We start from the raw sequence: 13105 nt of genomic DNA, 5'->3' as shown, positions 1-13105 counted from the left end.
TTGCTGTTTTTATTGGCAGAAAACTGGTGCAAAAGTGGTTTTAGCTGCAGTTTTCTGCCGCAAAAGCGGCTTTGGTGACATATTTCTGCCGATAAAAGCTGCAAAACTTTTATTGCCTATGTTGATGATATGGCTCTATGTTATTTACATTTCTTTGCTGTTTCAATTAATCTTTTTCTGTTATTTTTTGTTTTCTGTTTTCTATTTTTTCGCTCTGTTATTCCCCATGTTTTAATCTTATTTTGAACATTCACTCACATTCTCCAAGAAACTCTTCTTTGTTATTGTTCTACTCTCTTTTTTTTCTTTCACTTCCTTATCTATTTTGTTTTCCACAATTATACCCTCTTCCGTCTTTTCTTCGGTAAATATATCTATTAAACAGTATCTCTGGTTTACTCCCTATAGCTGTCTTTCTTTTAACATCACTCTCTGTTTACTTTCCTTATACTTACTCTTCTTTTTTTTTTTTTTTTTTTTTTTTTTTGGTTCGCTCCCGGTTCGCGAACCGGGAAGCGAACTGGGAGCGAACTAAAAGAAATAGAGCTTGCTAGAGTGCTAAACATTCTAGCAATTTTTTTTGAAAGGGGAGGTAGTTCTGAAAAGAACTTTTTTTTTAATGTTTTTGTTGTTTTATATTTTTTTTATTTTTTGAACACTTTTTTGTTTTTTTTGTATTTTTTGAACAATTTTATATTTTTTTTGTTTTTTTGGGGGGGGGAACAACAAAAAACAGGCATTGAAAAGGGCTCAACAGGAGCAAAAAAAAAATTTACTGTGTGGGGCGGTTAGGGCAATTATGATTGTTGTAAGCTAGGTTTATTGAATTGATACTCATGTTGCCACATGATATCAATGCACCGCAGTGCAGACAAGTAAACTTCATATGCCCAAAATTATCCTGGATGTTTGGCACGGTTTCCCGTGCCTCTGCTGCTGTCAAAGAAATCAACGAAGTTGACCTGGCCACAGGAGTTGCTGTTGGGTTCTGTTCCATGTCTCGTATTTCCGCCCGGCTGTAATTGAGTGGATGCCACCTGCTCATGTGCCTATGCATGGTATAGTTCCCATAGCTATACTTTTTATCAGTCCCTCTTGATAATTTTTCTTTGCAAATGAGGCAGGTGACATACCTCGCATTCACTTTCTTCTGGCCTGGAGGGATAGAAAAAAACTGCCAAATGAAACTGGCTTTCCTATGGGAAACCCGGGGCACCTCTTCCAAGAACTGTGGTCCTTCTCTCTCCTCTTCCTCTATTTCTTCCTCTTCCTCCTCTGTGTTGGTGATGACCTGGGGAGGTGGTCCTCTCTTCCCATGAGGAGGTGGTGGTGGTGGTGGTGGGGGTCCACCAGCTGAAGCTACCATTGAAGCCATTGCTCTAGTATGAAATAAGGTCTTCCTCTCACAATGATGAAAGTCAGAGTGAGGAAAGAAGGAGGGGTTTTCATCATTTGTGAAAAACAATAGTTCTCAACCAATGAAAAGTGTTATTTTTAGGTCACCTGACCTAGCCTTACATGATTATGAAACCAAAAGTGAAATGAACCAATGACAAGTTTTATTAACAAGTCACATGACCTCTCACGCTTATGTTACGCGCTGCGGAACGCGCCCCGGATATCGTCCGGGTCGCTGCGCTTCGCGCCTCGGTCCGCGCCCCGGAGCACTTCCGGGTGCGCTAACGCGGTACGTCATAAGACGCATTACGCGGCAACGCGATACGTCGCGCTTTTGCGACGCGCTGCGGATCGCTTCCGGGGAGCTGCGTTTCGCGCCTCGGTTCGCGCCCCGGAGCACTTCCGGGTGCGCTAACGCGGCGCGTCATAAGACGCATTACGCGGCAACGCGATACGTCACGCTTCCGCGACGCGTCACGATGTTGATTTCTAACGCGGCAGTTGCGCAAACGGAACGTTTACCGGTTCGCGGACCGGGTCGCGGCATCAAATTGAGCTAACGGGAAGCTTCCCGGTTGGCAGGACCGGGAGCGAAACAAAAAAAATATTTAAAAAAAAATTATTAATAAACATATAAAATATATTTTTGGATTTAAAGAAGAATACATTTTACAGCTATAGATATTAGCTTTTAAAAAACCAATGAAATTCACTGAAAAAACCATAGGTTATAGACCATATATAGTTAGGAATTAGCATTTACAAAACCTTGAAAATTCACTGAAAAAACCATAGGTTATAGACCATATATAGTTAGGAATTAGCATTTAAAAAACCTTATTTTACTCACACAAAACCATTGAAATTCCATATATAGTTAGTTGTACTAACTATATATCGCGCACCCGCAATCCACTGCTGATCATGTCACATATTACATCATTCATGACATGGTCAGTGACATCACTGATAACATCTCAAATGACATCACTGATGACATCACTGATGACATCTCAAATGACATCACTGATGACATCACTGATGACAACATCCAGTGACTGTATTTTTCTGTAAAGTTAAAATATGTCTTGAGTGGATGTATAAGTGTCTGGATGAAGGATTTAGTAGGGGCATGACTGACTGTATGAGTGACTGATTAAATGTGTCTCACTGAGTGCATGAGTTAGTGACTAAACTGTCTTAATTTGTGCATCATTATGTCTGTTGTTCTGTAAACTGCTGCATGTGTTGATCAGTAGCTATATGATTAACTATATGGGTTATTGATTGGTTGCCCAAGCATTTGTATGGGAGACTGAGTGTGTGTGTGGGTGGCTGGGAGGTGTATGACTCTCTGCATAGATGTGTGAGCAGTTGATTGACTAGATGTATGGGTTCAAAAGTGCATGTGGAAACAGCTGTATGGGCAGTTGACTGTGTGCATGAGTGTATTGGTGAGTGAATGGATATCTCAGTGCTACATGTTAAAGTAAGTACATATGTAAAATACAGTACATGTGAGAGTTGACATATATAAATAACTGTGCATAAGAGCCAGTGAATGTGTGAGTGGCTGTATGGATCATTGTGAACTTGTATCCAGGATTGTATAAGTGAGTAAATATGTTTTAGTATATGTTTGAATAAGTAAGGTGTGTATAACTGTATAGTTGAGGAAATGGAGGTGTGATTGATTCTTTGTATGACTGACTAAGTGTCTGAGTAACTCAATGGATGAGTGACAGTCTATGAGTGTTTGTTTACACTGATTGTATCTAAGGTTATATTAGAGTCTGAAGAGGTTCATCGTATTATCACATGAATGATGTCATCAGTGATGTGATCAGTAATGTCAAATGAGATGTCATCAGTGATGTCATCAGTGATGTCATTTGAGATGTCATCAGTGATGTCATCAGTGATGTCATCAGTGATGTCATTTGAGATGTCATCAGTGATGTCATTTGAGATGTCATCAGTGATGTCATCAGTGATGTCACTGACCATGTCATGAATGATGTAATATGTGACATGATCAGCAGTGGATTGCGGGTGCGCGATATATAGTTAGTACAACTAACTATATATGGAATTTCAATGGTTTTGTGTGAGTAAAATAAGGTTTTTTAAATGCTAATTCCTAACTATATATGGTCTATAACCTATGGTTTTTTCAGTGAATTTTCAAGGTTTTGTAAATGCTATTTCCTAACTATATATGGTCTATAACCTATGGTTTTTTCAGTGAATATATATATACACACACACCAAGGTGTATTGAAGAATTAATGCATTTACAAGTGCCTAAAGGAATTATTTTGTATGTGCATGACTGACTGTATAAGGGAGGGATTGAACGTGTCTTACTGAATGCATGGGTTAGTGACTAAACTGTGGCAAAGTCTGTAGTAATCTCTCCGTTGGTGTGTAAGCAACTGCATGGGTTGCTAAATAACTACATGAGTGTCTATATAGGTTATTGATTTGTTGTCTGAGTATCTGTATGGGTCCCTGAGTGTCTGTGTGGGTGGGTGCGTGAGGGGTGTATGAGTCTGTGCATAGATGTCTGAGTGGGTGATTCAGTGGTTGTATGGATTAAAAAGTGCATCTGGGAAGGACTGTGGATCATATGTAGGTAATTTTCGTTTTGTGATTCTCAAATTGCGATTTTTAGGGAATCGCAATTAGAGAATGTCAAAATGAAATGTAGGTAGGATTAGCGCATCCCACTTATTCCTTATTTTCGAATGGCAAATTGAGATTCGCAAATAAGGAATACCTTCTCATTCATTCCTATGGGCTAGAAGGCCAATAGGAATGAATGGGAAGACATCCTCAATTTGCGATTCTCTATTAGAGAATCGCAAATTGAGAATGCAATTTCAGGGCTTAAGGGTGTTAATAGGACACCCTTTTGCACCCCTGAAATTAACATGTGTGTGTATATATATGTGTGTGTGTGTATATATATGTTTGTGTATATATATATATATATATATGTGTGTGTGTGTGTGTGTGTATATATATGTGTGTGTGTGTGTGTGTGTGTGTGTGTGTGTGTATATATATATATATATATATATATATATATGTGTGTGTGTGTGTATATATATATATATATGTGTGTGTGTATATGTGTGTGTGTATGTGTGTGTATATATATGTGTGTGTGTGTGTGTGTGTATATATATATATATATGTGTGTGTATATATATGTGTATATATATATATATATATGGTTGTGTGTGTATATATATATATGGTTGTGTGTGTATATATATATGTGTGTGTGTGTGTATATATATATGTGTCTATATATATATATATATATATATATATATATATATATATGTATATGTATATATATATGTATGTATATATATATATTCTATGCTTAACATGTATATCTGTGACTCATCCCAAACCTCATTCTACTACTGTGATCTCCAAAATAAATCTTTCTAGACTCTTCCCTCCTCGGATCACCCCAAATCTAATTTTACTAATATGGTCTCCCTTACAACCCTTTCTAAATCATTCCCCTCATGTATCCCTCTCCTTTGACTCCTCACAAAACTCATTTTACTACTGTAATCTCCCTAATCCATTTCTAGAGACTCTTCCCTCATCCATCTCTTCTTTTGCTCACCCCAAATCTCATCTTACTACAATGATCTCCCAATTAACACATTCTAGACTCTTCCCTCTTCTATGCCTCCATTATCCTTTTGAATCCAACTAACAGACACACATGTTCACTGTTCAAATTAACTCTTATTTCCCTATACTGATGCACCACTAATCCTTTTTGGGTTCTCGAGTAGTGTGCTACTCGCTGAAAAGTGCTTCAACGTCTTGTCTGGGTAGTAAGCGTTTTATAAGTACAATTACTGGAATGGCGCTAATTTTGTTGCTGAAGAATTGAGAGAGGTTGTTGCAGAGGTCCTGCAAGGGGGTAATTGAGTTGGAGGCGGGCGTTGGTGAGGTGAAAGCTTTCTTTGCTTCTGTTGGTGCTGGTATTGATACAGTCTGTCTGTGTGGCATGTTTGGTGGACCGACTCATTTGAGTTACTGTAGACAAATGCTAACTAATCAGTGATTGTTCCTTGAAGTGTCTGCTCAGGTTGTCAAATTCTCTGCGAAGTGGTAGTACAGAGATGTTCCTCTGTCACAACACTAGAGTTGGGTTCAATTGAAATCTTAGTGGATGATTACGATGGCAGATGGACTTTAGTCCATCTGCCATAACCTCGGGGAGTAGGACCACCCGCCTATAAGGCGGCGTTCCCAGGAGGGAATTACAATGTTGTCCGCCCGCCATCATCTCAGGGAGTAGGACCGCCCGCCTATAAGGCGGCGGTCCCACAGGGGGAAATACGATGCGACCGCCACGACATCGGTCGCACCTGCCATAGTTAACACTGCAATTTACAACAAGGGGTGGTGATGGACAGAGTCTCTGAATTAAGCAGAGTACTCTCACCCAGTCAAGAGATCAGGGCTAGATCCAACACCGTTGTTTAGCTCATTGCACCATCCCAGTTTCAGAACCTGGCTGTATGCAAATTAGTCTGTCCCTGGCCCAGTGCATCATGGGAACAGGGCAGACCAGACTACAAAAGCCAATTCTTACACTGGGAAGGAAACAAGCTTCCGGGGACCGGTTTCTGCCATTTCAGGCGTCTTCGGCCCGGCTTGCTTGAATCCTGATGGTGCAATGAGCAAGGGACTCACATCTGAGTATACCCTTCCACGCTTAGGGTGGACAAAATAATTTACAACAAGGGGTGGTGATGGACAGAGTCTCTGAATTAAGCAGAGTACTCTCACCCAGTCAGGAGATCAGGGCTAGATCCAACACCGTTGTTTAGCTCATTGCACCATCCCAGTTTCAGAACCTGGCTGTATGCAAATTAGTCTGTCCCTGGCCCAGTGCATCATGGGAACAGGGCAGACCAGACTACAAAAGCCAATTCTTACACTGGGAAGGAAACAAGCTTCCGGGGACCGGTTTCTGCCATTTCAGGCGTCTTCGGCCCGGCTTGCTTGAATCCTGATGGTGCAATGAGCAAGGGACTCACATCTGAGTATACCCTTCCACGCTTAGGGTGGACAAAATAATTTACAACAAGGGGTGGTGATGGACAGAGTCTCTGAATTAAGCAGAGTACTCTCACCCAGTCAAGAGATCAGGGCTAGATCCAACACCGTTGTTTAGCTCATTGCACCATCCCAGTTTCAGAACCTGGCTGTATGCAAATTAGTCTGTCCCTGGCCCAGTGCATCATGGGAACAGGGCAGACCAGACTACAAAAGCCAATTCTTACACTGGGAAGGAAACAAGCTTCCGGGGACCGGTTTCTGCCATTTCAGGCGTCTTCGGCCCGGCTTGCTTGAATCCTGATGGTGCAATGAGCAAGGGACTCACATCTGAGTATACCCTTCCACGCTTAGGGTGGACAAAATAATTTACAACAAGACAGACTAATTTGCATATAGCCAGGTTCTGAGCTGGGATGGGGCAGTGAGATAAATAACGGTGATGGATCAAGCCCTGATCTTTGGACTGGGTAAGAGTGGTCTGCTTAATTCAGACACTCTGTTCATCACCACCCCCTTTTCTGAATAGTTAACACTGCGGCAGGTGCTGCTGGCTGAAGCAAACGCAGCAATGTTAAAAGGCACATATTACATTTCCCTGCACTATGTGGCAGGCACTGTGCGGTGTCTGTCACATGGTGCAGGGAAATGTAGGGGGGCACCATAGGTGACCCCCAAAAGAAAGGGCCCTGGGTGAAGGGGGCCTGCTACGGACCCCCAATGTCCATGTAAATGTAGTGTTGCTTGTATAGCGCACGTATCACCCCAGATGTGGCATCAAGGCGCTGTAAGCATACCGCTGAGGAACCCTTCCTGGCCTCTCCCTGTGAATTGCCCACTCCTGGGCACCCCCATGGTGAAAGCCAGGCATCCTAGCGCTGTTGGGGCCGTTGTGAAGATTAAGCAAGCTATTGCCCAGAGTTGCAGCGTGGGACTCATAATTAAATTAGGCACCGAGGCGAGAATTATCAGGTCCAAGGAAATTGAGCCCAAGACACACCGAGGCGGGAATTGAACCCTGGTCCCGGGCCAGACCTCTGCATCAGGGTCTGCCGCTCTAACCATTGAGCCACACTTCTCCATCCCTGCCAGCCTTTCCATGGCGGGTGAACCACCATGGAAAGGCTGGCGGGGATGGTCCATCATAATCCCAACGGTGGTGCCTATGCACTGCCACCATTTTAGGGATGGGAAGGCCTCCGCCGCACCAGCGGGCTTAAGGAGCCAGTCGGGTGCGTGGCGGTCAGATTCTCTGACTGCTGCGGTCCGCCCGCCTTCATAATATGGCGTGTGGGAAATGGCCTGTCGGTGGCGAGTTCACCGTCGTAATCAGCCCCTTAGCTTTTAGGTAATCACCTTTCTGAGCATCCACATTGAAGGTGATTGCCTCTTGTCGCGTAGGATATTGTAATTTAAGAACTTGGGTGCAGCGACAGAGAGGTGAGCTGGTATTTTTCATTTCCATTTCATTAGTTCAGTAAAGTAAAATGGAGTCTCGGAGTGTACTCTCCATGGTTGATCATTTAGGAGGCCCTCTGGTATAGCTTCTATAAAGTTACCATTTTTGTGAAACACTGTAAATAGTGTCCTTGGATCAACTTAATATATTTTGATGTATGTATCATCAGTCAGGTTTGTTGCTGATGAGGTTTCTGTTTCTCTCCCTAGAAAGGTGATGACGTATGGGGTTCTGATGCTGCTGGCGACTGGGGGACTGAAGAGAACTGGGAGTCCCTAGATTCTGATCAGGGTAATTCAATTTTTTTTGTTGCAAAGACAGTATTATATTGCAGAGGTATCATTTGTGAGTTGTCAAATTTAAACATTTTGTACTGTAGTTTAATTGTAATCGAGCCCGGTTACTCTCGTAGCTGGGGATAAGATCATAGATTCTTTTTTATGTTCTTTTTACATTATGTTGTGAAAATAAATCCATCAAAAACACCAGCTATTTCAGTCATGCTTTAATATTCTGGGCAGACTTGCATGCAGTTGTCCACTGCTGAGACAACAGCACTGAGATTAACGAAAATAGGAGTATTGAGGTGTACCTGAGAGTGTGTTGACTAGACGAGGGCATCACTGAGAATGTACACAATGTGGTAAGTTTGTACAGCTGTAGGAAGGGTATCACTGAAAGTGTGTACTATGTCAAAGTTTGCACTGTGTGTAAAGATGAACTCTTTTTACATGCAGCCACGTTGAGCCTTCTAGAAGTTTGTACAGTAGAGTTTGCGGAGAGGTAGGACATCTGTCAGTTCAACCAGTGTGTTTAGGTTGAAAATAAATAGCATTTTTGTTACATTTGTCGGTAGAATTTCCCAGAGCAAAACCGAAAACATATCAGAACTGGAGTTAAAATTATCAGTATTTCACTTCATAAAGTTTTTTAAATGCAAAGCAAACTATAGAAAATGTTAATGGATTCCAGATAAAACAACAGTTTCAGAGAATGTGTTGGTGAAATAATATTGTCGGAACGAAACATCCACCTTAAAAATAGTTTCCTGTAAATAATTAAACCTTGCCTTGTTAAGTTTCAAGATTGAACAATTAACATGTACAATCTTTTGTGATTTGACTTTGCAATCGAAATACCGTACACAAAATGTTGTGCTTGCACTTAACACCTCGCATAATATCGATCAATAATAACTCTTTTTAAAATTAATGTATAACCACCTGACCCCAGATTCAAGGTTGGTGTATATATATAAATTTCACTCTTCTGAATAAGCATAATGTTATAAATATTGCGCTTTTCAACTTTGAACAGTGTTGTTGGTCAGTTTTAACGCTTTTATGCACTATGAGTCATTTGAGCCAAGGTTTCAAAGAAATAATAGAGTTTTGGGATAATCGCTAGTAACTCCAATCTCTCCAATGAAGTAGTCTAATTCCCTGCCGATTATAGTTTTAATTATGTTTGATCTGATATGTTAATTCCAAAAATAAAACGGGTTCATAGAATAGAGAGTGTAGAGTATTAATAATGTGCTTAGATAGACCAATTACAGGGATTTTAAACGATTGTGAACCCTGTTACTAAAAACAAATATCACAATGGCCTACTCTGTTGTGGAACAAGTACTGTTTCAATTGCTACTTCTTGTCGGGTGAAAGTTCTGTTTCCATTTCTGTTAGTGGAGAAAGTAGATTATTTGAGCGGGGATGAACTCCATTTTCTTCCCGTGAGGTATCTGTTTTCTGTTTTCCTACAACGGAGGGTGAAAGTGAATGCCCTTAGTAGGTTGAATATCCTTTTGTTGACATCACCTCAAGTGAATATGAGAGCGCAAGGGGGTGCTTAAAGCATAGCTCCTAAGGTTTCAGAGTGTTTGTGTGATATTTCCATAATGTCAGTGTAATTGTGAGTGACATTCGACGAGCCTTTCTCGTGAACAAAAGCAAGCGAGGTAGACAATGGCTGATAAAAGAAAAGTATGTTTACCTTTTGTCATAAAAGTAAGTCTATTGCACGTTATTGTGTAATAAGAAAAGCTGTACTCTGTCTGCAAACATGTGCATGGTGCTGGCTCTGTAGAAACAGATGTACACTTGGAATGAACATAGAAACTGAGGTTTGTTCTTTCTAGAAAAGTCAACTCTGCCACTGACCATCTCCTTTGTGCACATGATGCGGCAAATAGGCTCTGAATAAATTTTTCAGCCAAGGATCCAAGCCCTGCACTGGAGAGGTCTTCTGTGTGTATATATCTGAAAGAAACACGTTAGTGTTAGATTCCTTACCTTAGAATATCCCCAGGCGTCAGACTGGATCTGGAAAGTTTTCGTCAGCAGTACCCTTGCACGTCGGTAGGCGTCGTCTGTGGCTCCACGTCCATCAGCATCGTGATCGCTGGGATGACGTAGTCGGAGTACTTAGACGCCGCCCTTGCACACTGACGCCAGTTCTTCTTTTTTCCACGCCAGCAAGCGCAGATCCGGGAAGAGCTAGTACCCTAGTCACTTTTTGACTACCTTTTTGTCCTATTTTGGCTATCTTTTTCGAGTCGATTCGACTCCTGGTGCCGGTAGGGATGCCTGGATTCAAATCGTGCGACTCCCGTCACCACCTGATGTCGGTGACCGACCCCCACCGCCGGTGTCTCTACTGCCTCGGGGCCGGGTCTTGACGTTGAAGGCTAGGCAGGAGCGTTCCCGCAAGCTCCTCGAGATCCGGCAGTCGGCTCCACGCCGCTCGAGGTCCCAGTCGAGGAGGAAGACGAGGGGCCGGTCACGGAGCTGGAGCCCACACCGTTCGTCGGGCTCCAAGTCCTCGCATTCAGGTAAGTCGAGGCACTCTAAAGAAGTCGAAGAAGCGACATCGCTCTTCTGACTCCCCTCACCGGTCGTGCGACTCGACCGAGGGTGCGGGTGACACTGCCCGCGTGGCTCCGCCGGAGCCGCAGCCATCGCATTCGGTCCCATACCCTCTGGTCCCTGGACTGCGTGCGACGCCGGAGGATATTCGTGATTTCCTCATTGCCATGAGTACTCACTTCCCTCCGTTGAGGCCTACCGGTGCTCGTCTGGCCCCGCAGACCCGACTGGGGGTCCTAGCGAGCCGGCGGCTGCGGCCCCGGCGCCGTCGTTGACTTTGGTCCCGACGCCGCAGGTGCCTGTGGGATGCAGGCCTGGATCCCGGTCGACGCCAGTTGACCTCACGACTCCTCCACTGGCGCCAACCCCTATGGTGTCACTCCCGGCGCCGTCTACGGACGTCGCCGCCCCCGGTTTCAGTCCAGGTCCGGCGTCGGAGCGGCAACGCTCGGCGCCGTCTCCGGCGTCGGTGGGTGAGCAATTCACCTATGACCCGGCTCCGTCATTTCTGCCTTCTTAGACACGGATGAACGGGAGGACTGGGAGGGGTCTGAAGACCCTCTGGCACAACAGTGCCAGTTAAGTCAGGACTGGGCAGATGAGCTGGGGGGACCAGAAGTCTTGACACTTCGCCTGACACTGGCTTCATCTCTCCTCCCTCTGTGGCTATGGAGGAGGGTGCTACTTATGGTGTGGTGTTGCGCAGGGCAGCCAAGGCCTGGGCTCTTGAGCTTCCTGCTTCGGCCGTGAGGACTAATCTCCTCACCGAGGTGCTTCAGCCGCCAGTAAGCTCTTCTGAGCCTCTGCTGCCGTTTAATGAGGCCCTCATGGACGTTTGGGGTTGCGGTCTATCAACACCGCTTGCCTTTTGGGCCCTTAAACCCACTCCTTGTGGGATACGGTTGCGGAACGTGCTGCCCCAGTGTCCGGAGGAGGCCCAGGCACGGCTCGCCCAAGCTCTTGCTGAGTGGCGGGATGCAGCACGTTATTCCATCAGATGTGGACTTGATACCACGGACTCGCTGGGCAGAGCGATTTCCACGACGGTGGCGATCTGTCGCCACGCCTGGCTGAGGTCCGCCAATTTTTCAGGGGATGTCCAGTTCACGCTCATGGACATGCCCTTTGATGGCCGTCGCCTTTTTGGAGACAAAGCAGACAGTGCACTTGAGCGCTTCAAGGACTCCAGGGCTATGGCCAAGTTCTTGGGCCTGTCGGGCCAGCGCTAGCAGACTTCTGCTTTTTGCCCCTTTAATGGCCAAGGATGGTACGCCCCCACACGTTCGTCCAGCCACAGGCTGCAGAACCAACCTCAACGCGGTCGTGGGCATGGTAACCGCCGTGGCGGTGCAGGGGGGCAGAGTCCTGGTCAGTCCACATCCACTCCCGCAGCATCTGCCTCAAACCCTTCCTAGTCCGAGCTTTCAGGCCCATTCAGCGCCAGTGGGGGGCAGGGTTCGCCACCACTTCCTCCACTGCCGTACCATCACTTCGGACTGGTGGGTGCTACGAATCGTCTGAAGGGGCTACTCCCTCCTCTTCGAGGCGACCCCTCCAGCCATGCCACCGCAGTGCCACCACATATCGGGGGATCACTTGCAACTTCTGCAGGAGGAAGTTACGACCCTCTTGGCCAAGGGGGCCAACGAGCGCGTTCCTGGGCCAGAAGTAGGACGTGGTTGCTACTCCCACTACTTTCTGGTTCCCAAGAAGGGCAAAGGAGGCCTACGTCCTATCTTGGACCTCTAGAGCGTCAACGCTTCCTCCGGAAGGAGAAGTTAAAGATGCTGACTTTAGCTCAGGTCCTGACTGCCCTAGACCCTGGAGACTGGATGGTAGCTTTGGACTTGCAGGACGCATATTTCTACATCCCCGTCCTGCCGGCCCACCGGCGCTACCTGCGGTTCACGGTAGGCCACGAGCACTTTCAGTTTACCGTGCTCCCCTTCGGCCTCACCAGTGCCCCTCGGGTATTCACGAGAGTGATGGCGGTGGTTGCAGCTCATCTGCGCAGATTAGAGGTTCCGGTCTTCCCCTATCTCGACGACTGGTTGTTGAAGGCGGGCTCGCCCCAGACTGTCATCTCCCACCTCCAGACTACGGCCGATCTCCTGCACTCGCTGGGGTTCTCTATCAACGTGCCTAAGTCACACCTGTGCCCCTCTCAGAAGCTCCTCTTCATCGGAGCGGTTCTGGACTCAGCGCAGTTTCGGGATAATGCCCCCAAACAGCGGGTTCGGGATATTCAGGCTCTGATTCCGATCTTTCAGCCTTTATCCCGAGT

General features: G+C 45.3%; 1 protein-coding gene across 2 annotated transcripts in view; it reads left to right on the top strand.

The window, feature by feature from the left end:
* SCYL1 (SCY1 like pseudokinase 1) overlaps window positions 1–13105 on the top strand; it is a 990258-nt gene that overhangs the window by 900940 nt on the left and 76213 nt on the right. For both annotated transcript variants that reach the window (XM_078660868.1, XM_078660869.1), the window contains one exon: window positions 8167–8248. In XM_078660868.1, the coding sequence (XP_078516994.1) occupies window positions 8167–8248 (82 nt within the window). The remainder of the gene's footprint in view (window positions 1–8166; window positions 8249–13105) is intronic.

Source organism: Lissotriton helveticus, chromosome 9 (assembly GCF_964261635.1).
Source record: "Lissotriton helveticus chromosome 9, aLisHel1.1, whole genome shotgun sequence".
NCBI lineage: Eukaryota > Metazoa > Chordata > Amphibia > Caudata > Salamandridae > Lissotriton > Lissotriton helveticus.
The sequence above is the reverse complement of the archived record's forward strand: the minus strand, read 5'-3'. Positions and strand labels throughout refer to the sequence as shown.